A 27832-nucleotide genomic window follows, 5' to 3' on the forward strand; every position below is an offset into this window, starting at 1 on the left:
AAAATACTTAAATTTTTGTGCTATTTTTGTCCCTATCGCTCATAGAGGTAAAAATGCATCGAATCAGAATCTTTTGGATTTTCCAATGTCAGATGAAAGACGTTTTGTTGATTTTGTTTATCGGTTAAATTTTTATTGTTGATTTTCGGTCCGAAAAAAGTGTCTCGTCGTTAAAGGGTTAATCTCTAGAGCCGTGGCAAATTGAAAAAAAGAGCATTATAACTGCTCTCCCTTTGAGTTCGAGCAGTAAAATGTAAATTTCAGGGGTCTATCTCTAATAGTTTAGGAGATAATCGCGTTTAAAGTTTTGTATCCAATTTTAGCATAAAAAATATTTTCTTCCTTTAAAAAAGTATATAAAGTATAGGGCATTTATCTGTAATAGTTTAGAGCGTTTAGAGGATAATAGGATTTAAAATTTTACATAAAATTTATGCCTGAGCAATATGTAGGGGAAGGCTTTTAGACTTCGAAGAGACTCTGGCTTCGAATACTTCGTACAGATCTTTTCCATATTCTTTTAATGAATCTGACCTATATAGCAACATATTTTAATACCTAGTCTTAAGTCACACATTTCCTGAAAATAATAGGGTGAGTGTGCCAAATTCCGGCCAGCTTGTAATTTCGGCCACCTTTTTTGTTCCTCGAATTTCCATGAACTTTTAGATTTTACGTACTCTAGAGAGTATACAATGCAAAAGAATAACAAAAAATGAAGCTTAGCCAAACGAGATGACATGAAAAAGATATTGGAAGAATTCCCGAAGGGCAAGGAACTATGAGAATGAAGGTGGCCGAAATAGGGCACCAAAGCTATGTCTACATTTTTATTCATTTTAAAATGTATTAAGAATGATTTTAGAGTAAATAAAGATGGTAAACTCTTTACAAGGTTCCAAGAAATACTCTTTAACTCTTTCGCGTCTTTAAGGTCATATATGACCCGGGGAAAAAAGTTTCTTTTTGGTTATTTACATTAATTGAAGTCTAACTGGAGTCTTGAGAAAATGAGCCAAGAATCTTACATCCTTTTATTATGATGTCGTGCACGAACAGATAGATTTCAATTAATGTAAATACCCAAAAAAAACTTTTTTCCCCGAGTTATGATATTACCCTAAAGACGCGAAAGAGTTAAAAAGAAAGAATAAAAAAATCAATTTGAATTTAATATATTACATTTCAAACTTTAGACTTTGACGCTTGCATGCAACTATGCCGAAATTTGGCACACTTACCCTAAGTCAGATTCATTAAAGAAATGTGGGAAAAATATAGTGTTCGAAGCCTGAAAACCATCCCCTACAAGTAAATAAATTTTAAAGGATAAAAGCGATAAAAGTAACTCAGGATAACAAGATGTAGAAGTGAGAACAAGGAAGGAAAATGAGCATTAAAATTCAAGTACCAAGAGACACGAGAGATCAATTACAATTATTATTTCTTTGGACCTTATTTCAAGGTAATTAAAATAAAATAATATCAATAATAATTCTTTTAAAAATATTGTTATTGATATAAATTGTCTAATATGTAAACAATTTAAGGCACAAACATCATTATTTTGTAAAGGATCTGAGCTTCTATAAGTTAAAACAAGCTTATCACTAGCTTTTTATCAGAATTTACACATACTACCATGGGGGGCAAATGTACTTATATAACGGCAGTAGCTAGAGCGCGCGACACTTTACACAATATATAAAGCTGTGCTTGAACATCTGATCAATCATTCTTTCACTCAATCCCACAGAGTGATCGTCAGATGGACTTTTCCCGACACAGTGGTCTCGATAGTTGCCAATCACCCGAGGATATTTCCAGAATTGTTCCAAATACCAAAAGGACGTTTTTGTGATTAATTTTTTTTTTTGTGTGAGAAGTGCTTCAGGAAGTGATTTTTTCAGGCCAGTGAAAGTGTTTTGTGAGGATTCTGTTTAGCATTTCCCGGAGGCATTTTTAGCTAATCAGCATGATATCGAAAGTTTTCCTGTTCACAACGAAGCGGTGAGTTTTTTTTATCATACAATTTCCTCTTTTTTTTTGCGCCATGTGGCAGCATTTTTAGGGCATTCTTTCTCTGAATTGTGGATGACAGAGTTTATAGTTTTTACCAGCAATTAGTAACTTCCACAAGGAACGTCCGATAGCTGTTTAGTTTTATCACATTGGCGACCTTGACATTCACTATGTCTTTTTGGGGGCGATTTCCTCGAGAACAGACCACGTCAGAGGAGCTTAGTGAAAGTAAAATGATGTGGCATGTGGCCAGAAATCCATTCTGTCCCACAAAAGTTCACAATTGGCTGCCAAGAGTGCCCCAAACACACATCAATCGATCGAGTGGCACTTTTTTCCGACTGATCTATTTTCCATTTGACGAGCGCGGGAAAAATAGCCCGAACCTCCTCCTCAGGCCACCCTCTGACGTCCACGAGCTGCGCAAACATGAGGAAATTACTTACGGAGCTTCACAATAAAAGCCAGGGCAATTTGCATGCTTGTTAGTCTCGTGATTCCGCATCTGCAATCATTATGATTGCACTATTTCATTATTGGCCTTCATGCACATTTGGCTGAGACCGCCGAGACAGTCTTTTTTTGCGATTTCCAGCCACTTGGAATATTTAAGGGGTCGGTGGGAGGGAAAATCCTCCCACGAGAGTTCCCCATTGAGCACACAATTGTTTATCGCGAGAGAGCATAATTAAAAATAACATCTTGGAAGTGCGTCTTGTTGAATGATCCTCAGAAGAGACAAACTCATCATCTTTGGCTTTACGTAATGTCAGCCATTGTTTACCGTTGGAGAGATTTTTCTGCGCTTTTAAATATTTTTTGAGGGATTCTTTTGATGGTGTCTAATCACCCAAGATAAGGAGTTTCACTCGGAGGAAAATTTTACAATTAAACTAGTAAACATCATTAGATCTCGGGATAGAAAAGAAATGTTTTAATATTGGTTTAATCTCAAGCACAGAAATCTTCTTCAAATTCCTTTGAATTAGGGAATTCCCTTAAAGTACTAAATGTATAGAGGAAGGCTTTCACGCTTGGAATATATCATATTTTCCTATGTTCCTTTAATTTAATGAATCACTTCGAAACGAGAATGTGTACGAAGCTTCGAAGCCTTCCTCTACTTAAAAGCAATCCAATATCAATTCTACCGCATCAATGCAGATTTGACAAAAAGGTAGAGATGAAGAGAACAAGAAAAACATTAATAAAGGAAATTAAAAATAAAAAGAGTTTTAGTGAAATTTCAAAATTACCGGAAGTGAAAAAATTCAAATTGACTAATCTCTTAACCAATTTGTTTGAGATTATATCAATCTATTGATAATTTCAATTTATTTTTCATTGTAAAAAAAAACTTGAAAATGAGAATCATTAAAAATAGATAAAAAGATTTTTTTCAGTTTCTACTCTTCTTTACTTGCTTTTAGGTTTTGAAATTGATAAATAAATATTTTGTGATCACGAAAAAATCATTTTAAGGCATGGAACATTTCCAGATAGCGCGATTTTATAGGAAATTAACCACCCTTCATTGATAACCGAAAACTCTTTTCTTCTATTTCGAAGGAAAATGAGAGAAATGTGCTTTTTAAATTATTTTTTAATGCCTTTGTCACACCTTTTAGCACGGTATAATTTCATGAAATCAAAATTCACGTCCCTTTCTATCTTAAAAGATTTGCATGTCTATCAAATTCTTTCAGTCTCAAAATTGGACTGAACTAAATTTAATTTAGTCTGACGTTCAAAAGGAGAAGAAGAGTGCAAAAGAGTAGGATAGACATATACAAAGCTTTTAAGGAAGAAAGAGATGTGAATTTTAACTTTATGAAATTTTCCTGATCTAAAAGGTGTGCCAGAGCCATAAAGTTTGTTTTTGTGGAAGTTATTAAAAGTAGTAGGGCAAATATTGACCAACGGTTTTTCCTTTAGGGTAAAGTGATACAAGTTGGACAATTCGCCAGTACAAGTTGGACAGGGATATTTTCTTGATAAATACAGTACTATTTTTTTTAAGCACAAGGAACCAAAATAAAAAAGAAGTACTAAATTTATCAAGAAAAAAACCCTGTTCAATTTGTACCATTGCATTGTCCAACTTGTACTACTTTATCCTACGAAAAAAAAATTTGTAAAATTGTTCGAAAATGTTTGAGAATTCCCACTGAGAACTACGAAAGCTTGTAATACTTATAACCCACAAAAAATTCGTAAAAGTTTGTACTTTTATACAAACATTGTGCGTAACGTGATCACTTGATGAGCATTTCTTTTTTTTACACATGTTTATTTGACATTTTTGTTTGTTTGGCAAAGCTTTGGGAACATTTGACAAAATATTACGAACATTTGTTTGTGTCTTTACAAAAATTTACGAACAAATGTTTATAAAAGAAAAAAGAACAAAAAATGCTCTTTAAAGTGATCATGTTACAAACAATGCTTATGAAAAGTGTACAAACTTTTACGAACTTATTAGTGGGTTATATGACTTACGAGCATTTCGTAAGTCGCCTGTGGGAATTCACAAACATTTACACGAACAATTTTACGAAAAATTTTATTCCGTAAAAGAGAAACCGTTGGTCAATTTTTATGAACAATTTTACGAAATATTTTTTCTGTGTTATAAGGGTTATAAGAAACTAAACCCTTACAACTTTGTGTCAGACCAATTTTCATTATAGTAACCTTAAGAAGAAATATACTTTTCTATTCATTATTAAGAGTTATTTTTAGTTTTTTTTTTAGTCTTTTTGCTAATTGAGGATAGGCGAAAAAGGAAAAATGGAGACCAAGATTGTCTATTAAATTTATTTTAGAAAATATATTTTACTTTTCCTAGAGGGTCTAAAGGACCTTTTTTGATAAAACCTAGGGGAAAGACAGGCACCAGATTGCTAATTAGTATATCCAAATTATTCTCAATACTTTCATTAATTTATAATTTTTAAATTTTTCAAAAAAAGAAGCTTGATCAAAAATGATACGCGTATATGAAATTTAAAAAAAATTCAAACTTTTATTATTATTTTAATTTACAATGTTTATGCTCGAATGAAGCCCTGTAGGGGAATTGTAACAGTACACCGAGAAAAATGGAATTTATTTAAATTGAATATTTTGCATTTAATGTTAAAAATTCTGGGTAAATATTCGAATCAATTGACTTTTCTTTCAATACAAACGAAATAATTTTGATTTTGAAAGTAATAACAATAATTTCAAATATTTTTACATTCATACGGAGAATAAATAATTTTTCTTTTAGCGCGAATGTTTAAATATTTGAAATAAATACCTCAGCTTTTGAATCAAAGATAATATATGGTAAAAATAACAATTATACATTGAAAATGAAAAACTACACATTTATATTAAATGTGCAACGTTGTGTTGTCAAAAATAAAATTTTACTTTTGATTTAAAAGTACTGTTTTATGAAATCCAATGCAACAAGCATTAATTTAATGGGTAAAATTTAATACTGACATTTTTGTATACATCTTAATATTATCTGTATTTATTTCAAATGAAAAAGACTTTTTAAACAATTGTTTTTTTCTCGGTGTATGACAATGTCATACGACAATTTTTAAATTTTTTTAAATGCTAAATCCGGAAGAACTCATCATAAATCCGACTTATAGTTACTAAAAGCTTCAGAGAGATCCTTGCAATGGCCATTCGAAATTCACTGGGCTTTTATATTGACCTGTACCCTAATTTTGTTAATACTGTTACAAAATTCTCTTTATGATCTCTTTTTATCTTGTAAAATTCTAAGTAATCTGTTTGCCTAAAACCCTGAATAGATTCAGGCTGATCCAGGAGAGGGGTAAAGCAAATTTGTTCAAAAGACCTCTAATCCTGGGAAATTGTAGGAGATTGTATTGTGGATTTGCGGATCTGGTGTCGATTACCAGGAGGATTGTTAGAGGATTTTTTCTGGGTGATTGGGCAGGCTACTGTTATCATTCCGTGTGCAATAATTAGGGGATGCATGGCTATCAGGTGCTGCCTGTTTTTAGGATACTGCGGATACCCGAATACGATTATTGGGTTCCTGTATGGGTTTACTCGTTTGGTTTATGGGGCGTTGAGGAAGATCCTGGAAGTTTTTAGAATGGTCATTGTGGCCCCGAAGTGTCTCTACGAGAGTCTGATTGCTGTGGTACCCGGGATTACCCATGGGATTAAGATTATCACACTTTGTGAGCGGAAAGTCATTTCATAGTCAGAAATTGTGGAGAAAGAACAAATGAATCCGTAATTTCAAGCCCCTGGCGTATTGAAGTTTGGTGTGCTAATCCTTTAAGCCCAGCTTCAGCTTAAACATTCTCAAGTACCAGATTATTTGGGCCTTAAGGTTCTCCGATTATTAAAAAAATAGGATCATAACGAGAATTCTTAAAAGAAAATATTTCTAAAATTAAAACGAAATCTTCTATTTTTAAAAAATAGTTATATCTTTATAATTCAAAAATATGTCATTTTTGAATTGTGAAGGTCATAAATCAAGGAAAACAACTTTCTTGAAAGGGAAGAAATTTTATTTACTATGAAAAATGACGCATAAATTATTTTCATTCATTTATTAATTCATTCTCTTAAAACGTTCTAGTAAAAACTTACTACTCGTAAATATTGAATTTTTCTTAAGTATTTTAGCTTGGTTTTTTTCTCAATGTTACTTTACAAAATTTTGCCACATTTTTCGTAAATTTAAATGACTTTATTTTTGAAAAAAATAAAACAATTTAATTATAATTTGAAATTTGATCTCTAAACCTCAATCTCATTGAAAGAAATCTAAGAGGCTCGTCGTGAGTGCCAATCGCGAGTCGAAGTTCAGTGATAAGGAGAGAAGATCGAGCCAGAAACCACCGCATGATAAGTCCAAAGCACATGTGAAAGTCGAAACACGAAAACAGGGATTAACTGAAGAGGGTCCATATACCGTCAATAGAACGGGAAAAAAACCTACGACAAAATTTACCATGTCAGCAAGACTTGTGCAAAATATTATTGATGATCTTATCGTGACAGGGAAGATGATCATCTGCGAGAGGGAAAAACATCCACTGTGGGATTTGTAAATATAAATATGCCATGGCAAATATTTATACTTAACGCATTTTAGCTGGAAAAGAGAATTGTAATCTGCGTGATCGTGTGGAGGGATTCTTTGAACAAGATCACGAGTAGAGTATTTGTGATCACCAAAAAAATCACCAAAAGAGTGATCACATATGAAAATTCTCACATGATTTCTGTTGCAATTTCTTTTGTTATCGATATATTGTATTTTTCCGGCCATAAAAGAACGATTTATGAAATACAAAGAGGAATTTTCACCATAGAGACACATTTTGTGATAATTGATAAGGCCAAGGTGATATTTTGCTATCAATTTTAACGAGTGTCACGACAGCCTAAGAAAATCTGCCAAAACAACTCTGGGGGCACGTCTGTTTTGCACAATCTGAAAAACTCAAAAATAACTTGGCCCAAGTCGTTATTATTTTGCCTGAAGATAAGAAAAAGCATCACTCTCATGTTTTTCAACTTGTTTGTCACCCAAGCAATTTTCTCTAAAATTTAGATAGTGAGCAAAATAGTGACCTCATGACCTGATAAAACGAGTAATTTTACTCTCGATCGCTGGACAAAAGAGAGAGTGATCTTTCTGCTAAAACTAGATTTAGCTGGGAAGACTCTGTCTCCAAGAGGTCAGTTTTTTTCCAGAATTCACCGAAAAGATCAACTGGATTTTTTTTAAATTAAGTTCTTTTATGTCCATCTGATCTCTCGATCACCTTGGATTTTGAAGAGGAAGTGATCGTGATGGTTGATCTCAATTTTTTTTTTAATTAACTTGAAGTTTATTGGAATCGAAGGGGTGACTCACTTTTATACCTCACTGACAAAGATTTTCTCGTGTCTCGCTACACTTTTTACACAAAATCTTGATCAAAATGTATCATTTTGCTCCGAATTTCTCAATGAATTACCCCTTGATTGAGGTCACTCTACTGATCCAGTCCCCAAAAGTTCATCTCAAAGATCACTCTCGCCAGAAACAAAGAGAAAGAAAGCAAAGATCATATTCTTGATGATACTGGGTGCTCTTGTGATTAGAAACCAAGAGTCACGACCTCGCCGAAAAAGTATCATCAAGATGTCTTTCATTATGTCCTCAGATAACTCATCCACAGTATTTTTTCCCGCCAAAATATTCTTGCGGAAAGTAATGCAAGATGCTTCAGAAAAGAGGTTGTTAATCCAACGGAATGACGCGGACGAGCCTCCAGCTCTTTACCAATCGCATTTCAAGATATGCCCCTCCAAATTGATGCGAATTAAGACGAATATCGTCGTTGATTTCGCGCCAAGACTTCCAGTGATTCTCAAATCTTCAAGAGGTTTCTCAATGCAACCAAGCGGCATTTGATATCCAAATAATGTATGTCTCAAATGTAACCAACGTATTTTCAATGTAATCAAGATATTTTTAAAAATTATAATGTATGAACATGATGGATGTATATTGACTGAAAATTATATGCGTTACATAACCAGAAAAATAACTTAACTAAAAATTGTATAGAAAATATCAGTTATTTTCTATTAATATGAATAATACATTTTATTTGATAAATTTCGGTTAATATATTGGTATTTTCCCTTAAAATTATGACTAAATGTTTTTAGATCAATAAATAAGTTATAATATAATCTATTTTTGAGTGAAAATGTATAAATCTGTGTCAAAAACATCAAAAGTATATTTATCTTACATATTCTTGCTGCTATGTTGACATAATGTTGTGAAACTGAATGAACATCAAGTTTTGATATTTTATAGTTACATTTGTTCTGTAAAGGAGACAAGTTATATACAACTTGTGTTCTTTTTGTATGGCGCTACCAGATTGTCAAATTCCGCTTTGTTTACTAAGTAGAGATTCATATTCCAATGAAAATTTATGAAAAAGGTGATGTTAATCATAAATTAAAGCCTTGAAGTGCACCAACGTTTGCATTGGATTCGAGCACATAGAAAAAGGGATCAAATTTGAAAAAGTGAGTGTAATTGATGGAAAAATTATGATTTAATATTTGGTTCGTGAGAGTTAACATTTTCTTTCTTTAATTGCAGTATAGCCAAATTGTAAACATTAGGACAGCTTCCTGATCTTCTAACGTGAAACTAAATTGCAGAAACAGTGCCCAGAATGCAGAAAATTTTTTATAAAAAGCATAAAATTGAATCTGTAATGTGAATATAATGTACGACATAATGTAAATACCCCCCAATTCTGAGATAAAGAAGCCTAAAGATTTAAGTTAAAGCTTTAACTTTGATACTAAAGATTTCGAATTCTGAGTTATAGGAGTTTTGGATAAAATAGCCTTTAGCGCCCCTAAAGAAATTTGATTATCCAAGATGTCAAAACAAGACGTTCCAGTTTTAATAGTGCATGAAGTTCCGATTTATTGTAAACAAAAAGAACAATCTCCATAGTTCCTCCTCTCCTCAATGTCGCAATTCCGCTGCAGTTAATCAAGCAGACTTTAGTTATCGCCAAAATATTGGCAGTTGCTCCACCAAACGCCAAACCCATTAAACAGAAGGTACAGGAAGATACTCATACAGATTTCCCAGTTTCAGATTTTTTTCTGGCAAAAAAGGAGCAATTCAGGTCAATTAATTTCAAGTGGTAAGTAATTCAAACAAGAAGTGGCTGTAGATAAGTGATGAGGTCAATTTATGGTTCCAGGAGCTCCATCTGGACCAAAGAATAGAAAGAGGGGTACCAACACACTTCTCAGCCAAAAGGAGTACTTCGTCAATTTTGTCCTGGAACGCAGAGATACTCTGGATGCATAAAGTGACAGACATGATCCCTTTTGGTGAAATCTCACGGATGAATTGAATTCTATGGGGCCACCCGAGAGGAACACCGCAAAAGCATATGTAAATGATCAACTACATCACTCTCCAGAAAAATATACATCTTTGTGATAAATTAAACTAATCTTTTTGATTAAACACACCCCTTGAACAATTGATAATCTCAAATTGAACTGGACTTAAAGGTTTAAAAGGTCCTCTCGACCAGCTTTAAAATTAAAGACGATTTATAGATATTTGACATCTGTAAGTCTGTAAAACTTTAGCGTAGAATTCGAAATTTACAGTCTTAAAGGTTTAAATAAATTTGACACTTTAAAATTAAAGATTTTTATCACAGAATACGAATCGGTCTTTAAAGGGCGATTTAAAGATTTAAGGCTTAAAGATTTATCTCAGAATTGGGGGGATAATCACAAAAATATGTCAAGATGTATTTTCTTCTATATCTTTTATTTATTCAGGTTATAGCATCTTAATTTTATTTTATCGAAACAAAAAGAAGATTATGGCGTGGAAAATTACAGAAAATTGGTGGCGCTAACCCAATTTAATGTAAAATTATGCACAAAACATTAATGAGCCTCGATATTTGTCCAGAATGGTGCTTAAAATGATGTATTCCACCAATACAAGCAGTAAAAATCTGATATCCTTAAGTTTTTCAATGATATGATGGAAAGGGCAATAAACTTATTCAATTTTATTTTCTTTAATTTTCCAGCTTCCCCTTGAGAATTTCAAGTCGGGAATGAAATATTATTCACTAATATTGTATCATCTAACGGAAAACAGTTATTGTATTAAATCTTCATATACGCGATAAAAGTGCACGAGGCACAGAATATCTGACTGAATCGTTAGGGATAAATAAATAATTATTCATTAAAGGAAAATATTTGAGCAAGTTTTAAATGAAAATGCAAAAGAAATGACAATTCTGCGATCAGTAGTTATAAAATTGATATTGTATAGTGATTATATTTTATTTAGTCATAATCGATACATTTTACCGTACAATATGCCATGCTTACGTTAAATATGAAAAATTGTTATATTTCGTATATAAAAATTCCCCATTCACCCGAATATGGACCTCTTTTATGCGGTTATATAGAAGAAATTTGTAAAATCTTCGCCATTGTTTTCGTACAGATATCAGACATCTCTACTCATTTATAGCGATAAATGCCGCTTAATTATATGTACTTTTACTCGTTTGTTTGCAGCTTCCCGCGCCAGATTGCTCAACATGTGAAGCGTATGGCAACGGCATCTGAGGCAGGACTTAAGTACAGTCACCTGAGGACCGTTAATGGAGATCCTGCACGATTGTCACCTAAAGTACGGGCTTTTGTGGAGGAATCTGCAGCTCTCTGCCAGCCAGATAAAATTCACATTTGCGATGGATCAGATGCTGAGAATAATGAACTCCTCGCAACGCAACAGCGTCAGGGAACCATTATCCCATTGCCCAAGTACGACAACTGCTGGCTGGCACGCACAAATCCCGCCGATGTTGCACGTGTGGAGTCTAAGACATTTATCTGTACAGAGAGGCGTGAGGAGACAGTACCAACGCCCAAGGCTGGCGTCACGGGCACTCTTGGCAATTGGATGCCACCACAGGAATATGAGAAAGCCATTTCTCAGCGATTTCCCGGCTGCATGAAGGGAAGGACAATGTATGTGGTGCCTTTCTCAATGGGACCTGTTGGATCACCTCTATCGAAGATTGGAGTAGAGATTACGGACTCTCCCTACGTTGTGGCTTCTATGAGAATCATGACACGAATGGGTAGCAATGTGATGGAACAACTCTACGATGGTGATGAATTTGTGAGGTGTCTGCATTCAGTTGGAACTCCTGCATCTGGTGTGGTCGATATGCCTTCCTGGCCATGCGATCCCGAACGCACGATCATCCTTCACAAACCTGCCCTCAATGAGATCGTCTCCTATGGATCGGGATACGGTGGAAATTCACTTTTGGGTAAGTTGGTTTTATTTAGGAAGCTTAAGAAGTATGACTGATATAAGTTCAAATTTTCTTCCTATTCGATGCGTATTCTTTTCTTCCTGTGCTGTTGATCCGTTGACTTCTCCATCTTTGCCCCCCGCGCCCTGGGAGGGTTTTAGCTTCAACTGTGTTTCACATGATAACGTAGTTTTCGCTATCTCACGTGTCAAGTCGAATGCTATGAGGTGTGATGGCGTCTCTCTTCTACTTACTTACTTACTTACTTACTTATCCGGCGCTACAACCAATTACTGGTCTTGGCCTGACTCAGGACCCGTCGCCACTCGAGCCTGTTACGCGCCACTGTTTTCCAATTCCGCACCCCTAATGAGCTGGCGTCCTGGTCCATGCCGTCGGTCCATCTGAGGCTGAGTCGGCCCCGCCTTCTCGTAGCATAGAGTCCACCCCTAAAGACTTTCCAGGCTGGGTCGTCCTCATCCTTGCGAACCAGATGACCAGCCCACCGGAGCCTATTGAGACGTATTTGCTTGACGACAGTTACCTCTCGGTAGCGCTCATACACCTCATGGTTGTATAGGCTCCGGAATCGTCCCTCCTCACATATGGGGCCAAAAATCCGTCGTAGGATCCTCCTCTCAAACGCAGCTAAGAATTCGCAATTCTGGTTGCTGAGGACCCACGTCTCAGACGAATACGTGCGAGGACTGGCAGCATCATAGTCCTATACAGCAGTAGCTTAGTCTTTATGCTTAAGTTTCTGGACCGGAAAACTCTTGATAGACTGAAATAGGCTCTGTTGGCTTTCAGCAGCCGTGCGCGGACTTCTGTTGAGATATTGTTGTCGGCTGTGATTTTTGACCCAAGGTACACGAAGGAGTTGATAACTTCAAAGTTGTAGTCCCCCATCGGGGGCCCTGTTTGACGGATGCTCTACGTAGATGTTGCCGGAGTTGCTGCTGACGAGGCCACCATATACTTCGTTTTGCCTTCATTTATCTGTAGCCCCAGATTTCGTGCCGCATGCTCAATCTGGATGAAGGCCTCCTGTACAGCTCTGGGATTGCGCCCCATAATGTCAATATCGTCAGCATAGGCTAGGAGCTGTGTGGACTTATTGAGTATGACCCCCCCCTCATGCTCACGCCGGTGTCACGGATCGCTTTCTTCAGTGCCAGGTTAAAGAGGACGGACGATAGTCCGTCCCCCTGTCTGAGTCCGTTGTTCACGAGAAACTCTCGTGACAGCGACCCATTCACCTTTACTTTGCTCCTCACATCGGTCATGGTCATCCTAGTCAGTCAGTCTCTCTTCAGTTCATCAAAATTCTTCTCCCGGTAATCCTTCCAGTGCTCACTGATCTTCAATTATAAATCACTACTTCAAATTACCCTGATTCTTGGAAACGGACTCTTGTAGTTCCGATTTCCAAAATTACTAATCCCAAATCTCCCTCTGATTTCAGGCCTATTAGCCTTCTTCCTGTTCTATCAAAGGCCTTTGAGTTTCTTCTCCACGAGCAAATATCGCAATATTTAGAGGAAAACAGGCTCCTCTGTGACTTTCAGTCAGGCTTTCGAAAGGGCTACAGCACTACGATGGCTCTCCTGGGAGTCAACCACGATATTGCGTCTTCTATGGATCGAGGTCGCTTCGTGATTCTTGTCTTGTTGGACTTTACTAAGGCCTTTGATAGCCTTCCTCACAATCTCCTTTGCTATAAATTATGTTCCATTTTTAAATTTTCATCCTCTGCAGTTGCCCTTATACAATCCTACTTCACTGGAAGGTCACTAATCGGAAAGTATTGTGAGAATTTTTCTCCCCCTTCTTTTCTAAATAAGGGCATTGGACAAGGCTCAATTCTAGGCCCATTGCTTTTTTCTCTCTTCATTAATGATTTATCCTTGGTATTGACGAATTGCTCCTTTCATCTTTATGCTGATGACCTTCAAATCTATGTTGAGGGTGAGCCTTCTGATCCTCTTCAAGCTTTTCAACTCATGAACGCTAATCTTTCTAAAATTGAACACTGGGCGTTATCAAACGGAGTAATTCTGCATCCTTAAAAGTCACAAGCTATCGTGATTTCTAAAAGAGGAATTGCCATTGACTTCTATCCATTGCACCTTTACGGTGAAACTATTCCTTTTTCTGATCAGGTCAAAAACCTAGGTATAATCTTCAATACAACTCTCTCTTGGTCTGATCATGCTACTTCTAATTGCCGGAAGGTCAACTATTCTCTCTATACTCTTAGACGCTTCCGGGACATCACGCCCTATGACACTCGTTTGATCCTCGCGCGAGTGCTGCTTCTTCCATTTTTTAACTATGGAGCAGAACTACTTTTTGCAGCGGATAGTGACACAATTCGTTGCCTGACGGTTTCATTTAATGATTGTGTCAGGTATATTTGCGGCATAAACTGCCGGGATCACATCACTCCATACAGAAACGTTTTCATTGGTTGTGATCTAAGATCCCTTTTGGAGATGAGGGCTGTTGTTTTCCTGTTTCACCTGTTGATTTCTGGATGTCCCGAGTACCTGTCGAGTCTTCTGGTTAGGGGGGGTTCGGCCAGGGTTCGGGGACTCTTGGTGCCTAAGGTTGGCAGTGACTGCCTTTATAGAACCCTGTTTGTTAAGGGCGTTACTGCTTACAATAGCATACCGAATGGCGGCAGTTCTGCTGCCGATACTTCTTTCTTTTCATTTTTAATTCTTTCACAATTGTAAAAGGGATGGTCCTATTTTTGTGAATAAAGTATATTATTATTATCATTATTATTATTATTGAGTACAAATGAATGATCCGTCCATTCCAGGAAAGAAATGTTTCGCCTTGAGGATTGGCAGCACCATCGCCCACAGGGAAGGTTGGTTGGCTGAACACATGTTGATCCTGGGAATTACAAATCCACGTGGTGAGAAGCGCTACATCGCAGCAGCATTCCCTTCAGCCTGCGGAAAGACCAATTTGGCCATGCTGACCCCAACTCTTCCTGGATACAAAGTTGAATGCGTTGGAGATGACATTGCATGGATGAAATTCGATTCACAGGGTCAATTGAGAGCCATCAATCCTGAGAATGGTTTCTTTGGCGTAGCACCGGGCACATCAATGGCCACCAATCCCAATGCCATGGCCACAGCTTTCAAGAACACGGTATTCACGAATGTGGCTTCAACTTCTGACGGAGGAGTTTATTGGGAGGGAATGGATGAGGTGGCTGAAGGAGTAAAGATCACAGACTGGCAGGGACGTCCATGGAAGAAGGGAGAAACCAAGACATCAGCAGCTCATCCCAATTCGAGATTCTGTTCTCCAGCAGCTCAATGCCCAATTATTGACGGAGCATGGGAGGATCACCAAGGTGTCCCAATTAGTGCAATTTTGTTTGGCGGAAGACGTCCAGCAGGCGTTCCATTGGTCTATGAGGCTAACTCTTGGGCACATGGAGTCTTTCTGGGAGCTGCAATGAGGAGCGAAGCCACAGCTGCTGCTGAGCACAAGGGTAAGGTCATCATGCACGATCCCTTTGCTATGCGTCCCTTCTTCGCCTACAACTTCGGACACTACCTGGATCATTGGCTAAGCATGGAGAGTCGATCTAGTCGCTTGCCTAAGATCTTCCACGTTAACTGGTTCCGCAAGGACAACAATGGGAATTTCATGTGGCCAGGATTTGGAGAGAACTCAAGGGTACTCGACTGGATTATCCGACGGATTGACAACGAACCTTGCTTCCAGGTAAGACAAACTCTTTCTCAACAAGGATTTTGAGCGAATATTCATACTAATTTCCCATTTACAGGACACAGCAATTGGACGAATTCCCAGCCGAGGAGCCCTCAATGTTGAAGGACTCAAACAACCCATTGATCTGGATACTCTGTTCTCCATTCCCAAAGCTTTCTGGACTCAGGAAGTTGAAGAGATTGCTAAGTACTTCGATAATCAAGTGGGAAAGGACCTTCCCGAAGCCATTGGAAGGGAGTTGAGCGACCTCAGGAAACGGATCAATGATATTAAGGAATAGGAATCTCAAGGAAGCAAAGAATTCACAATAAATAATAGGCTTTAGGTCACAAAACGATAGTTAAAAGACACTAACGACTTCCCCCTAGAAATAGGGGACCTGAGAGATGCTATAAGATTTTGTACATTATTAAAGATTTTTTTGTGATAAAACACATTGTTTTAGCGATAGGTGCATAATAAAGAATAACATTTTTAATAAAAAAATATTCTTTTAATCATTGAGAAAGTTTTACAAGCAAGTTCCTTTGGCATTTATGAAAAATACCTGGCTTTTCTGCTCATCCTGACCAGTCTCTTTGGCTTCTTTTTGGGAATCGTAACATTCAGTCTCAGATCGGCCCATTTGTCGTACAATTCTCTAGAAATTGCAATGGGATCTCCTTCTGGACTTACAGGATAGATTTTTGTGTCCAGGGTAAAAGGGACTTCGACAGTTTGGAAAATTTTCTCCTGAACTTGGTTGTTATTGATGGTGCTGTTGGCTTTCATTGCAGTTATCATTTCGCTGAAGAACAACTTCCAGCGAGGTAAAAAGAAGTCTTCAACAAGTCCACTCCATTGTTTAGTAGCGTAGTCCACAATCTCTCCATTAGGACCCCACAGGGTTATTTGATTTCGAGCATTCATCTCGAAGAGATGCCTCTCGGAGTCAGATGTTGCCATTGCTTTGAAACTCTCAATCCATGGTCCAAGTAGGAAGTGTGAAGAAGTTTTGAGGATCCTTTCGATATCTGCGAGTAGATCGAGAAATTGTGCAGCCATTCTTTCTACCGAAAGAGTTTGCTGATGATTGTATGCCTGTATGATAACAAGGTAGATCTCGTCGGCACGATTCTGAAGTGCCTGGCGTGTGACGTCAACCAAATCATGAAGATATAGTTGAGAAGAACTAAGTCCATCCGAAGCATTGAGAAGGCTCTCCCAGGCACGCTCAATCATAGCTCTTTCATACCATGCCTGAAAAGATTAACTTCTTAAAAGCAGAAAATAAAAACACGATCCCTAGATGCTTGTCTTTACCCAAGGCGAAAGCTTAAGGCTAGGTCTTCGACAGAAGGTATACTTCCCCCTGATCTTGTCTAACCCCTTGTAAGAGTAGACACTATTCCTCAATTGCTGCCACGCATCGATTGCCTGGAAGTTTACATGACCATAGCGGATACTGGCGTATTTGAAGAACCAAGATTCTTCATCAACAGACTCAAAGTTCCAGGCCATCTCCAAGGCAAATTCATACATCACATAGTTTTGATTGATCCCTTCTGGCGTAATTCCCACGCCAACCATTGTGCTATTAACTCTCTGACGAGCTGCAGGAACCAGAACGTTGACGTTGTTAACGGATCCATGCATACCAAGTGTCCCGCCAAAGTTGTGCAGCATGCACCAAATAAAAGGTTGTCCGTAGTACGAATTTGTCCTTTCATACTGAGGAAACTGTTCTGATTGCAGATCTAAGACAAGAAACCGCCCACGTGGGATAGCAGTGAGAAAGGCTTCTAGTAGTTCATCACTCCAAAAAGGATTCTTTACGAACATCCAACCCTGAAGCAACCATACAGCTTTGTCATCAACAGCTTGCATTGCTGAGAAGATTCCCTGGGCAGATTTCCTAAAATCACGCACAATATTAATCCAAGATGTCTGCTTGAAACCTAGGGTCTAACCTTAAGTAATCGGGATTAGCTTCCTTGGGTTGGATTTCATTGTATGGATCAGCAAAGTAAATGTGATCAGATCCATACTTCTCCCTTATTCTCTCTAGGAAGGTTTTTCCAATTGATTGAAAGAGCTCATCTGAAGGATCAAGAAACAGAGGACAACATTCATCATCACTGAACCTATTCCACCGTTCAACTGGTGTGTAAGATGCGTTTGGAAAAAGTCTTTGTAGCGCAACAGGAACATGGCCTGCAAAAGCAGGTAGAGCTACCATTCCTCCCAAACGTCTTATTTCGTAAACCGATTGATTCTGCAATGTGGCAAGGCGTCCTTTGAAAAGCTCAGGCAGAGGTCCTCCTACTCCTCTTATATTGCCCATTCTCTGCCATGCTAAAAAGGCCGGTCCAGCAATATGGTCTTCAATTTCTTTTTCACTGAGTCCCATTTCTCGGTAAATGTCAGTCCAAATGTCTTCCTGGACAGGAGCTAGGGACAATGTGATACCATTGAGAGCCATCCAATCGATATGACGACGCCATTCAAGCCATGTCCAGGCAGCAAATGAATATGACCATGTACAGACATTTTGGTAGTAGACAAAGCGACTCGGAGAGGTCCGAGACAGTTTAACGAGCGGTAAAATTTCTGGAAGTGCTAACTGATCCCCATCCCAGGACACATGGCAACCACAGTAATTTTTCAGATAGTGATAGAATCCTTTGCAAGCTGAGATTCCCGATGACGCTACAATTTGCACTTTGTCTGCTTCATCGCTCTTTGAAATCTAATACGTTAAATTTAAAAATTTAAAAACTTGTCAAAATGACAGTTCGCACAAAAAAATACCTTAAACGTATTGAGAGGGAGAGAAATATTAATCTCCACTGTGAATTCATGAGCTCTCTCGGGAATTAATCGAGAAATCACTTCAAGAGCAGCATCCCTTTGTTCCTCAGCCGGTGTGTCTGACCTCACATTATTCAAGAAACTGGTAAAATCAACAGAGGAAGTCACATCTCGAGTACAATTGATTTGTGCGGAATTCACTAATAAAATGCACAGCAGAAGCACTAGAGAGGCTCTCATCTTGGGGGAATGTTATCAACTGACCTCTCGGGTGGGAGAAGATTCTCCAACTGAATGGAATTATTTTCTCAATGGAGATTCACAGCAATTGATAACTTCTGTGTATTAGTTTGCTATTCTTATCAAGTGGTTGAAATTGAATAAGCAAAGAAACAGTGGTGAAAGGTTATTCGCAAACTGCTCGTACTTTCAAATTTATTGATTTTGTGCTTCCTTTAGTATTTAGTATTTAGGACAAAAACTTAAGATATCCCGACATTTTAGTCTAAGATATCCAGATATTCAGACTCCAGCAGGGGAATTCTGTAACAATATGCTAATGTCATATGACAAATTTAAAAATTTTAATCTGGTAAATTCGGAAGAACTAATTAAAAATTCGACTCATATCGGGATCGGTTACCTAGAGCTTCACAGAGCTGCTTACAATGGCCATTAGATGCTCAATGGGATTTGATGTTGTCCTACTTCAAAATTTATCATGAAAATTTGTTACATGACATTGTCTTACTGTACAGAATTCCCCTACAGATACATTTTAATATTTTTTGGTTTTATTTTTTTCAAATGATTTCGAAAAATTCAAGGTTATGTTAAGCTTAACCTAAAAATCCAGGAGTCACTTTTCTACGGCACAATTTCTTAATCGGCCGTCTGGAGAGGAATTCTTAATTAATATAATTTTGACTAGACAAAAAGAAATGATCTGAAGGTTATTTCAAATTTTAACGGTATAAAATTCTAACCTCAGACACATAATGACCCTAACCATTAAAAATTTCTTTTTACTTGTTTTTTTTTCAATTCTATAAATATAACCACTTGTAGCTTTTTTAAAATTAATTTTAGAAGAATAAACTATATTTTACACTGGACTTGGAAATTTTCTAATAATAAGATATGCCTTTCTTCTGCGAGGTTAGATCGTATATTTATAACCTCAAAGTCTAGAGGAATCTATTTACCAAATAAAAGAATCAGACACAATGAAAATAACATCTCTTTTCACTAAAAAGACACATTTTAACAATATTATTTTATCACTTTTATTCACTTTTCACTTGACAATAGAAACTTTTAGGACGAGTTAACTTTGTGACTATTTCACGATCACGATCTCGACGATGACGTAATGAAATATTTATTGTTTTAATTGTTCTTATTTGTATTAAGCCATATAATAATTTCATTCAAAACAATTTTAGAGTTGCACAAAATCTGTTACGATCAGACAGTTTGACTTGATATTCGTCTCTGTTGATGCATCATAGTGGTGCCAAAAAACTCAAGATCAAATCTCAGCTCAGAAACCCTTAATTATCTTGAGTTTCATTTTTACTGCTCGAACTCCACGGAGAGAGCAGTATATATAATTCTTCGATTTTTTCACCCCCCAAAATTTTCACCTTCCACCCCCGGAGACCACTTTTGTCAACAAATCTTCACGTTTCAGATGATTTCTGAGAAATGTCGTCACGCTGTTTGTCCGACTGTCATCAGCTCTAGAGGCCATACGGTTAGAGATAGAGACTTGGGACCTTCGGAGGACCCTCCATAAGTCGACCCAAGGATCGTTAACATGCCTCTCATTTTCCCCTACCCCTCCCCTTAACCTCCAAAACCATGCCTTTTTTGGGATTGCTCGAAAACGTGTCGTGCGATTTACTTCATTTTTGGATACGTTTAGAGATTACCCAGGCGGACATTTCATCCTTAGGCAAAAATAGCGTTGAATCACTCCTAATAACGGTTTTTCAAGGTCAAAGGTTAAAAAGACACTAGAGAGCGCATTTACCAAGCGAATGGGGTCATGTTTGGGCTCGTTGGAAAAAAGGTCTTGGAATTTCCTACAAAATTGAACCGGTTCCAATCGGTTCTGAACCGGTTCATAGCCGTTAACTAATTTTTATCCGAAAATCGATACTTTTAAAGCAATTTTGGAGAATCTTTTGAATGATATATGAATCGATTCAAATCGATTCATATATCGAAATTTCGTGAGAAAAACACCTGTCCAAAATAAGAACCATCCCTTACTAGTAAATGTCTTAAAAAATTTCCCATTTTTTACACGAAAAATCTAATTCACAAGGCAAATCTCACTTCAGGTCAAATGTACATATCACTACTAACGTGAATCAACACAATATTCAATGAATATTCAATAATATCACTCAAAAAAGCGAAGAAACATTGTTAGTACTTCACCACAGCTAAATAAGACTGAAGTAAACACGAAGTTCTGTCATTGCTCGTAAGCAATTGCTCACACTGAATTTTCAACAAAGCAATTTTAACTCAAATCATATTCAAAAGTTAACGTATTTAGTGTTAAAATCTTCCAAAAAGAACAAATATTTAGATAGAATTCATTGTTCATCAAATATTGGAATAAAAATCCATCATTTTAATCAATTTATTTTTAGTGTCCAATTTTATCCTCAAAGTGACCAAAATAAGAAATTGGACAAAATTATGAGCCTTTCTCCTAAGGATCAAAGGTAAAGTAACTTTTCTTGACTGCCGTGGCTGCCTATCCCTATCCTTTTCTTTCTTTCATAACTTTTTACTTTTCAAGTGTTTCGAAATTTTTTTAAGAAATTCTTTTAGCATTTCTCATACATTTCGGGTTTGGAGTTTTTTGTAAATTGTTTTTCACTCAGAGGCTTTGTTGAACTTTTCTGGCTTTAATAAATATTTTCTAGATTTTTTTATTAGTGATTTTTTTCAATTTTTTCTAGATTTGTGGAGCTCAGAGGCAAAATTGCACATATCCTATGGCTAAAGCATAAGATATGTGCCATTCTGCCTCTGGCTCAACATTTGAGAAAATTTACTTGGTTTCTCGGATTTCGTGAAACTTTAAGGTTTCTTGGGGATTTCAAAAAAAAATTTAGGCTTCTTGGGCTAAGCCAAATATTTCTGAAAAAATTGGCTGTGATTTTTATTATGCGTTTTAATTTTTTTCATAGAACTGTCGCTTGAATCAGCAATTGTTGTATTACTTAAAAATCAAAAAAATTACTGATCAACGTTATGAATGTAAAGAAATTAAATAATTGAACTTTTCGTTGAATAAATGAATTTGTTTTTAATTAAATTTTAGTTTCTTTTAATTGAATGAATAACCGAAACCGAATGAACCAGCGATTAGCCAGTTTTTGCTCAATAAAAATAACAGTGTACTCACCAGTTTAGTTTCAAAGGTGACAGCCGGGCTGGGCAGTGCTGGGCCGAGGAATTCCTGCCCGCGAAAGAGAAATGTTCCTCCCGCGCTGTTTTGCCCGCTTCCTCAATTGTGTACGCGTGAAGCACATCTTGACTGTGATTGTGTTCCTGTTGCTCCTCAATTTCTTTGGTGTTTTCACGCATCTCTTCGAGAAAGACTTCTACACAGATTTCCACTATCCCCTCGAGGGTGACATCCCACAATTTGCTGACCAGGTGCGTCGTGGCCAGAAACCCGGAGTGGCTCCCATCACCAGTTACAACTATACATTTGTCCACAATCCCAGCCACAAATGCAGAGACAAAGATTTTCATGTGTCGCCACGCCTTGTCTTCCTGGTAAAGAGTGCCATGCGCAATTTCAAGCGCCGGAATGCCATCAGGGCTACTTGGGGCTTTGAACGACGCTTCTCCGACGTCACTGTGCGCACGGTATTTCTCCTAGGGACGTCTGATGACCAGGAGACGCAGAAACTCATAGACATTGAAGCCACGAGCTACAGAGATGTCTTACAGGCTGATTTCCTGGACACCTATTTCAATAACACCATCAAGACCATGATTGGTTTCCGCTGGGCTGTGGATTTCTGCCCACGATCTCGATACTATATGCTAGTGGACGATGACTTCTACGTGAGCACCAAAAATGTCTTGCGTTTTGTGCGGAATCCCGTTCACTATCCGGAATACCTTGAGGAAGCGGATGAGACCATCCGGCAGCTGGCGAGGAAGCTCACCCTGACTGCTGGAAATGCTTCAGGGGCTGTTGATAAACGAGAAGTGCAGGAAGTGCTAGAGAATCATCCAGTTGCCCACTCTGTGGACAGTAGGAAGCATCTGTGGCAGTTAAGGCAGCATTTACTGGCTCCTGAAGGACCAGCAAAAACGGCAGATTTTGTATCTGAAAAAGCGGCCAAGGCTCCAGAGCGACAACTTCTGGAAATGGATCTTCCCTCGGATGTCCGGCTGTTTGCAGGATTTGTGTTCACCTCAGCTCCACATCGGCATCGCACCAGTAAGTGGTATGTAGACCTTGAGGAGTATCGGTGGCATATGTGGCCACCCTATGTCTCAGCAGGAGCCTGCATATTGTCTCGAGAGGCACTTTTCCAGCTCTACTTTGCCAGCATGTTTACCAAACATTTTAGGTTAGTGTTTGAATGAGGTTATGTTGCAAACTTGAAGGTATTCCCGCCAAAACACTTGATTCTTTTTTCCTGATCCACAGATTCGATGATATTTACCTGGGAATTGTTGCCATGAAAGTCAATATTGAACCTCTGCACTCTGAGGAATTTTACTTCCAGAAATTGACTTACAGTGGGCCCCACAGCTATCGGTACACAATAGCCTCACACGGATACGATGATCCTGATGAATTGGCCAAGGTGTGGGCGGAGGTTAAAGCAGCCGGTCATGCATAATTTAGCAGATAATTACTAGTTGATATTACTTCATTTTGTGATCAATAACTTGAATGCAGTTTGCCCATTAGAATCTCATAAGAATTGCCAAAAGAATCTCAGCTAAAACGTCCTGTATAATGAATCCGGGGAAGTATACTTTTCCCATTGGAATGCTTGTTGGGAACAATAAAGTTCAATGATTTTTTTTAATAATTGAGAGGAAATTGTTTGATTTACGTCATTTTCATCAAAGAAGAAGTGTTACCGACTTCGAATGACCAAAAATAATAAAGAATCTCAGGAAACTGCATTTTCTTTGGACAAACAAAAAAATTAAGTGACTCACCATGTCGTGGCGCTGTAAGCATGATGGAAAAGTGACGGAGGGGAAGAGTTTGGATAATAAAACATCGAGGGGAAGATGTTGGATAAAATTGAATTAGTCTCACACGAAATGTTGAATGACGCGGACGTGCGTTTCGTTAGTGTTTTCAGCGGACAATTGAGGTAGTCCACTGGAATTTCACTGACAATTTCACGCGAAAACGTGCATTTTGTGACAGTTGCAGTGCCGGAAAAGATTCAGGAGTGAAATTTAGTGGTTTTCCCTGGGAAATTTCAGTGAAAAGGGTCTCCGTGGAGGAAGGAAGTGTTTCCCGTGTTTTTGAGGTGTATGGGAGAGGAGGCCCATGGTGGTGTGAGTGAAGTGGTTCAACGAAGTGATTATTTTGTGCAGCAAGAAGAATTGTGTGAGTGGCGTGGATTGTCTCGAGATTTCCCGAAGGTGATTAGGAATTTGCGGATATTGAGCGGAATATTCAGCAGAAAAAGGTATTTATTGAGTATCTTTTTGCCACGCATACATCTTCAGGTCCATATGAATAAAATGTTTTGTGTAATGTTGGAGGGAAATGTGGAAATTCGTACATAAGCGTGGAGTGAGTGTGTATGTGTGATTCCAGTAGGCGCTGCTGATGTTTTCATACAGTAGCTAGCAAAAGAATAGGAACAATTTGAGTTTACCAAACAATTCTCATGCTAAAACTCAAAGCTTAAAAATTCATTTCACTAAAAAAATAATTCATTTACTTTAAGAGCTCAAATTAGACTCAGGTTGATAATCGAGAATATGTGCCTGCAAAATTTTGGCAGTAAAATGGATTAGGTAATTTACGCAAAGGATTTCTAAATCGATGATCCTAAACCTAAGCGGTCAGTTTATATCAATTTGATATAAAATTTATTGCCTAAGTATTTTCGAGCATCATTCAGAGTCTATTTGGGCTCTAACCTCAAACTACCTTTATAACGCCGATGAAAAGCTTTTTTTCTGAAATCGTATAATACCGGTCTACACAGCTCTCTCCGATATCCAGCACTTCGATATACCCGTCAAATCATTGCTCTACCTGCTGATTTTACTCGGAGGTTTTTTGAATTGTATCGTTATATTCCAGTAAGGTAAAGTACCCTCGAGTCGACCGGTTCCTCGACTCGACCGGTGGTCAATTTCTGAATGTTTGATGGTGAATTTCTATAAAATTGTCATTGATTCGTATTTATTGATGGAATAATTGAACTATTAATGTTAGATCATACGGCAAATATTAGTGCAAATATAAATAAATTGAATAAATAACTCTACCGGTCGAATTAAGGAACCGGTCGACTTGAGGGCACTTTACCTTATATTCAGAAAAACAAAATTGTGGATTTTCGGCAGAATTTCTGCCTGGAAAATTTGTAGATTTTCGGCAGAATTTTTGCCTAGAAAATCTGTAGATTTTTGGCAGAATTTCTCCCTAGAAAATCTGCATAGTGTCCATTACTTCACAAAAATATTGTTGATTTATGAAGAAACTGTAGAAGTTATAAATAAAATGGTATGATCTGCTTAACAAGCATTACCGATTAAACATTTTAGATAACTTAAAATGTGCGAGCAAAAATACTAATTTCTTAAAAATCGCCAATACAATGATACAAAAACGCGAAATTTAGGTCGTCACTCTGCTTAAAATTTTTACTTCACTATTCTCTACTTATAACAAGGCTTCGCAGAATTCTTTATTTTATATAACCACTGTGGTATCACTAAAAAGCACTCTATTGAATTTTGCTAACAAAATTCAATGAAAAATATTCTATCTATTCAGACAGAGCTGTCTGGAAAGTCTGGAATGTAGAAAAAATCTACAGAAAATCGTCAAATTATCTACAGAAATTCGTCAGAGTATGCAACAGGATTCGTCAGAAAATCTGGAAAAATGTCTGACGAATTTTGTCCCAAGCCCAAATAAAATTCGTAGGAATATCTACAAATTTTTCGGCAGAGGTGTAGATATTTTCTGCAGAAATCTTAAAGATATCTGACGAAATTATTTGACGGGTGATGAAAAGCTTTTTTTTAATCGTCTAATACCGGTCTACACAGCTCTCTCCGATATCCGGCTGACAGCTGTCAAACACTGACGGTTGATGAATTCAAACTTTTTTTTTTACTATACAGTAGACATCTCTCTCAATCGGGCATATGGGGCAAAATTTCATCCAAATTATCGAGAGATTTGGGCGTAAAAGTCAATGTAAATTCCACAAAAAGCGCTCAATTATAAAGAATCACGATAAAATGAGAGAAACTACGGCGAATTTGAGTAAATTTGTTTCTAAATCAAGGGGTAAATTTGCAAAAAAAAATTTTCGCCCGATTGAAAAAGAGCCGATTCAGCGAGAGTCTATACTGTATGCAGCTTGTCCAGTATGAATTAAAATGTTATTTTCACTTTATCAAAGCCTTTGATGCTTAATTGTGGTACAAAATTCAACATAAGCGTACCACAAAGAAAATTCTGTTGGTTTTCGACAGAAAATAATTTCGCACAGCGCAAAATAGAAAACCGTTGACCAGATTCAAAAAACCCAAATGCCATTTTGTCCCCCCGTCAGCTGGATATCGGAGAGAGCTATATTTCCACAATTGTTCAGGAAACTGTGAATTAGGTTAAATTACTAATTTTACAACCGTCTATAAAGCTCTAGATAGATTCAGCTAGTCAAGTATCAGTTTAGGATCCCTCCAAAAAAATTAACTTCTTATAGCTGTTACCTTTTGGATCGGTATTATGTCATGTAATCGTAATTCACATCCCTTTCTTTCTCAAAAATTTTGCATATGACTTTTATTCTTTCGCACTCGAAATTCGAATGAATAAATTTAATTTTGTGTGATGCTCAAAAGAAGGAGAGTTTAAAAGAGTAAGATAGACATATGTAGAATGTTTGAGACAGAAAGGGATGTGAATTTCGATTAGGAAAATTTCATAATATCGAAATTCACAACCCTTTTTTCTCAAAAGTTTTGCATATGCATATATCTCTCTTCCGCACACTTCTTCTTGTTTTGAACATCCCAAAAAATTCAATTTAGTTCAGTCCAATTTCGAGTCCGAAAGAGTGGGATAGACTTATGTAAATGTTTTGAGAAAGTAAGGGACGTGAAATTAATGATTTCATGAAATTTTCCTGATCTAAAAGGTGTGCCGAATGCCTTAAAACCCAAAATCCAACTTTAATTTTAGAGTTTCATAGCGAAAAGTGATAAGAGGAATGTAATAAAGAATTTAAATAGCTATTTTTGTGTAAAAACGGTAAAAACATAGTTAATACCTTTTCTATAAATTAGAAAAAAATAACCAAAAGCCAAAAACTGGGCATAGAACACCAAATGGGCTAAAAGTTCCACATTTTTTTTTACATGGATTTTGGCATAAAAAATGGACATTTGAATGGCGATTTCTACGTAACCAGAAAACATTTTAACATTTGTTAACATTTATTAGGTTTATTCATTTAAAAATTGGTTCAAACATTTGCAAAAAACACATGAGAATGTAAAAATAGTCAATAATAAAAATTAAATAATATAAGACCTAGAATTATTGTAGAGTATAGTACTGTAGAGAAAATGAAAAAAGCCACAAAAATACTTTGTTTCTGTCACTTTGCCACCAAAAACCATTAGATAAAGTTAGATTGTACTCCGAATTCCTTTTCACGCCCTCTGATTTTTTTTTGGGACAAATGGGACAGGTTAAATCCAATCCATTTCCAATCCATCCTCTAATCGATAGGAAGGGTCGTATTGAATTTGACGTTGACATCGACAATATTTTATAATAAATATCAACCTATTGTGACACTTTTTATTCTCAATGGATATTTCGACGGCTCCATTCCATACTACTCTAAGTCAATTTAGATTACGATCTATTTTATACTGCTTACAAATGATACATTTGTGGTATCAGGCTGATTGTCTTAATCATAAGGTCTAGTGAAATTATGAAGATTAGCGACAGTTGCGTAATTTTGGGTGTTTTTGCGTACTTTTTGGAATGTCAACAACAGTATACAAAACGTGTGCAAAAAGTGCAATATCTCAAAAAATGCAGAAATATTGGAATTGCGAAAAGGCCAGGGGTCAGT

General features: G+C 37.1%; 4 protein-coding genes across 4 annotated transcripts in view; 3 read left to right on the forward strand and 1 right to left on the reverse strand.

The window, feature by feature from the left end:
* The first annotated feature begins 1647 nt into the window (after nt 1-1647).
* Nucleotides 1648-16169, forward strand: LOC129803009 (phosphoenolpyruvate carboxykinase [GTP]-like). The gene is made up of 4 exons (XM_055849294.1): nt 1648-2010; nt 11173-11936; nt 14749-15674; nt 15739-16169. The coding sequence occupies exons 1-4, from the start codon at nt 1976-1978 to the stop codon at nt 15961-15963; spliced, it is 1950 nt and encodes a 649-aa protein (XP_055705269.1). The 5' UTR covers nt 1648-1975; the 3' UTR covers nt 15964-16169.
* Nucleotides 16155-18766, reverse strand: LOC129802999 (alpha-N-acetylglucosaminidase). The gene is made up of 4 exons (XM_055849282.1): nt 18474-18766; nt 17633-18411; nt 16986-17577; nt 16155-16922 (listed from the first exon to the last, which is right to left on the reverse strand). The coding sequence occupies exons 1-4, from the start codon at nt 18711-18713 to the stop codon at nt 16218-16220; spliced, it is 2316 nt and encodes a 771-aa protein (XP_055705257.1). The 5' UTR covers nt 18714-18766; the 3' UTR covers nt 16155-16217.
* Nucleotides 18767-21895: 3129 nt separating this feature from the next.
* LOC129803037 (beta-1,3-galactosyltransferase brn) lies at nt 21896-23564 on the forward strand. Its single transcript, XM_055849352.1, has 2 exons — nt 21896-23089; nt 23170-23564. The coding sequence occupies exons 1-2, from the start codon at nt 21975-21977 to the stop codon at nt 23363-23365; spliced, it is 1311 nt and encodes a 436-aa protein (XP_055705327.1). The 5' UTR covers nt 21896-21974; the 3' UTR covers nt 23366-23564.
* A 238-nt stretch (nt 23565-23802) lies between these two features.
* LOC129803081 (fat-like cadherin-related tumor suppressor homolog) overlaps nt 23803-27832 on the forward strand; it is a 336090-nt gene continuing 332060 nt past the window's right edge. Inside the window, exon 1 of the mRNA XM_055849423.1 lies at nt 23803-24178. The gene's annotated coding sequence lies outside the window, so the exon portion shown is untranslated. The remainder of the gene's footprint in view (nt 24179-27832) is intronic.

This window comes from Phlebotomus papatasi, chromosome 2 (assembly GCF_024763615.1).
Source record: "Phlebotomus papatasi isolate M1 chromosome 2, Ppap_2.1, whole genome shotgun sequence".
NCBI lineage: Eukaryota > Metazoa > Arthropoda > Insecta > Diptera > Psychodidae > Phlebotomus > Phlebotomus papatasi.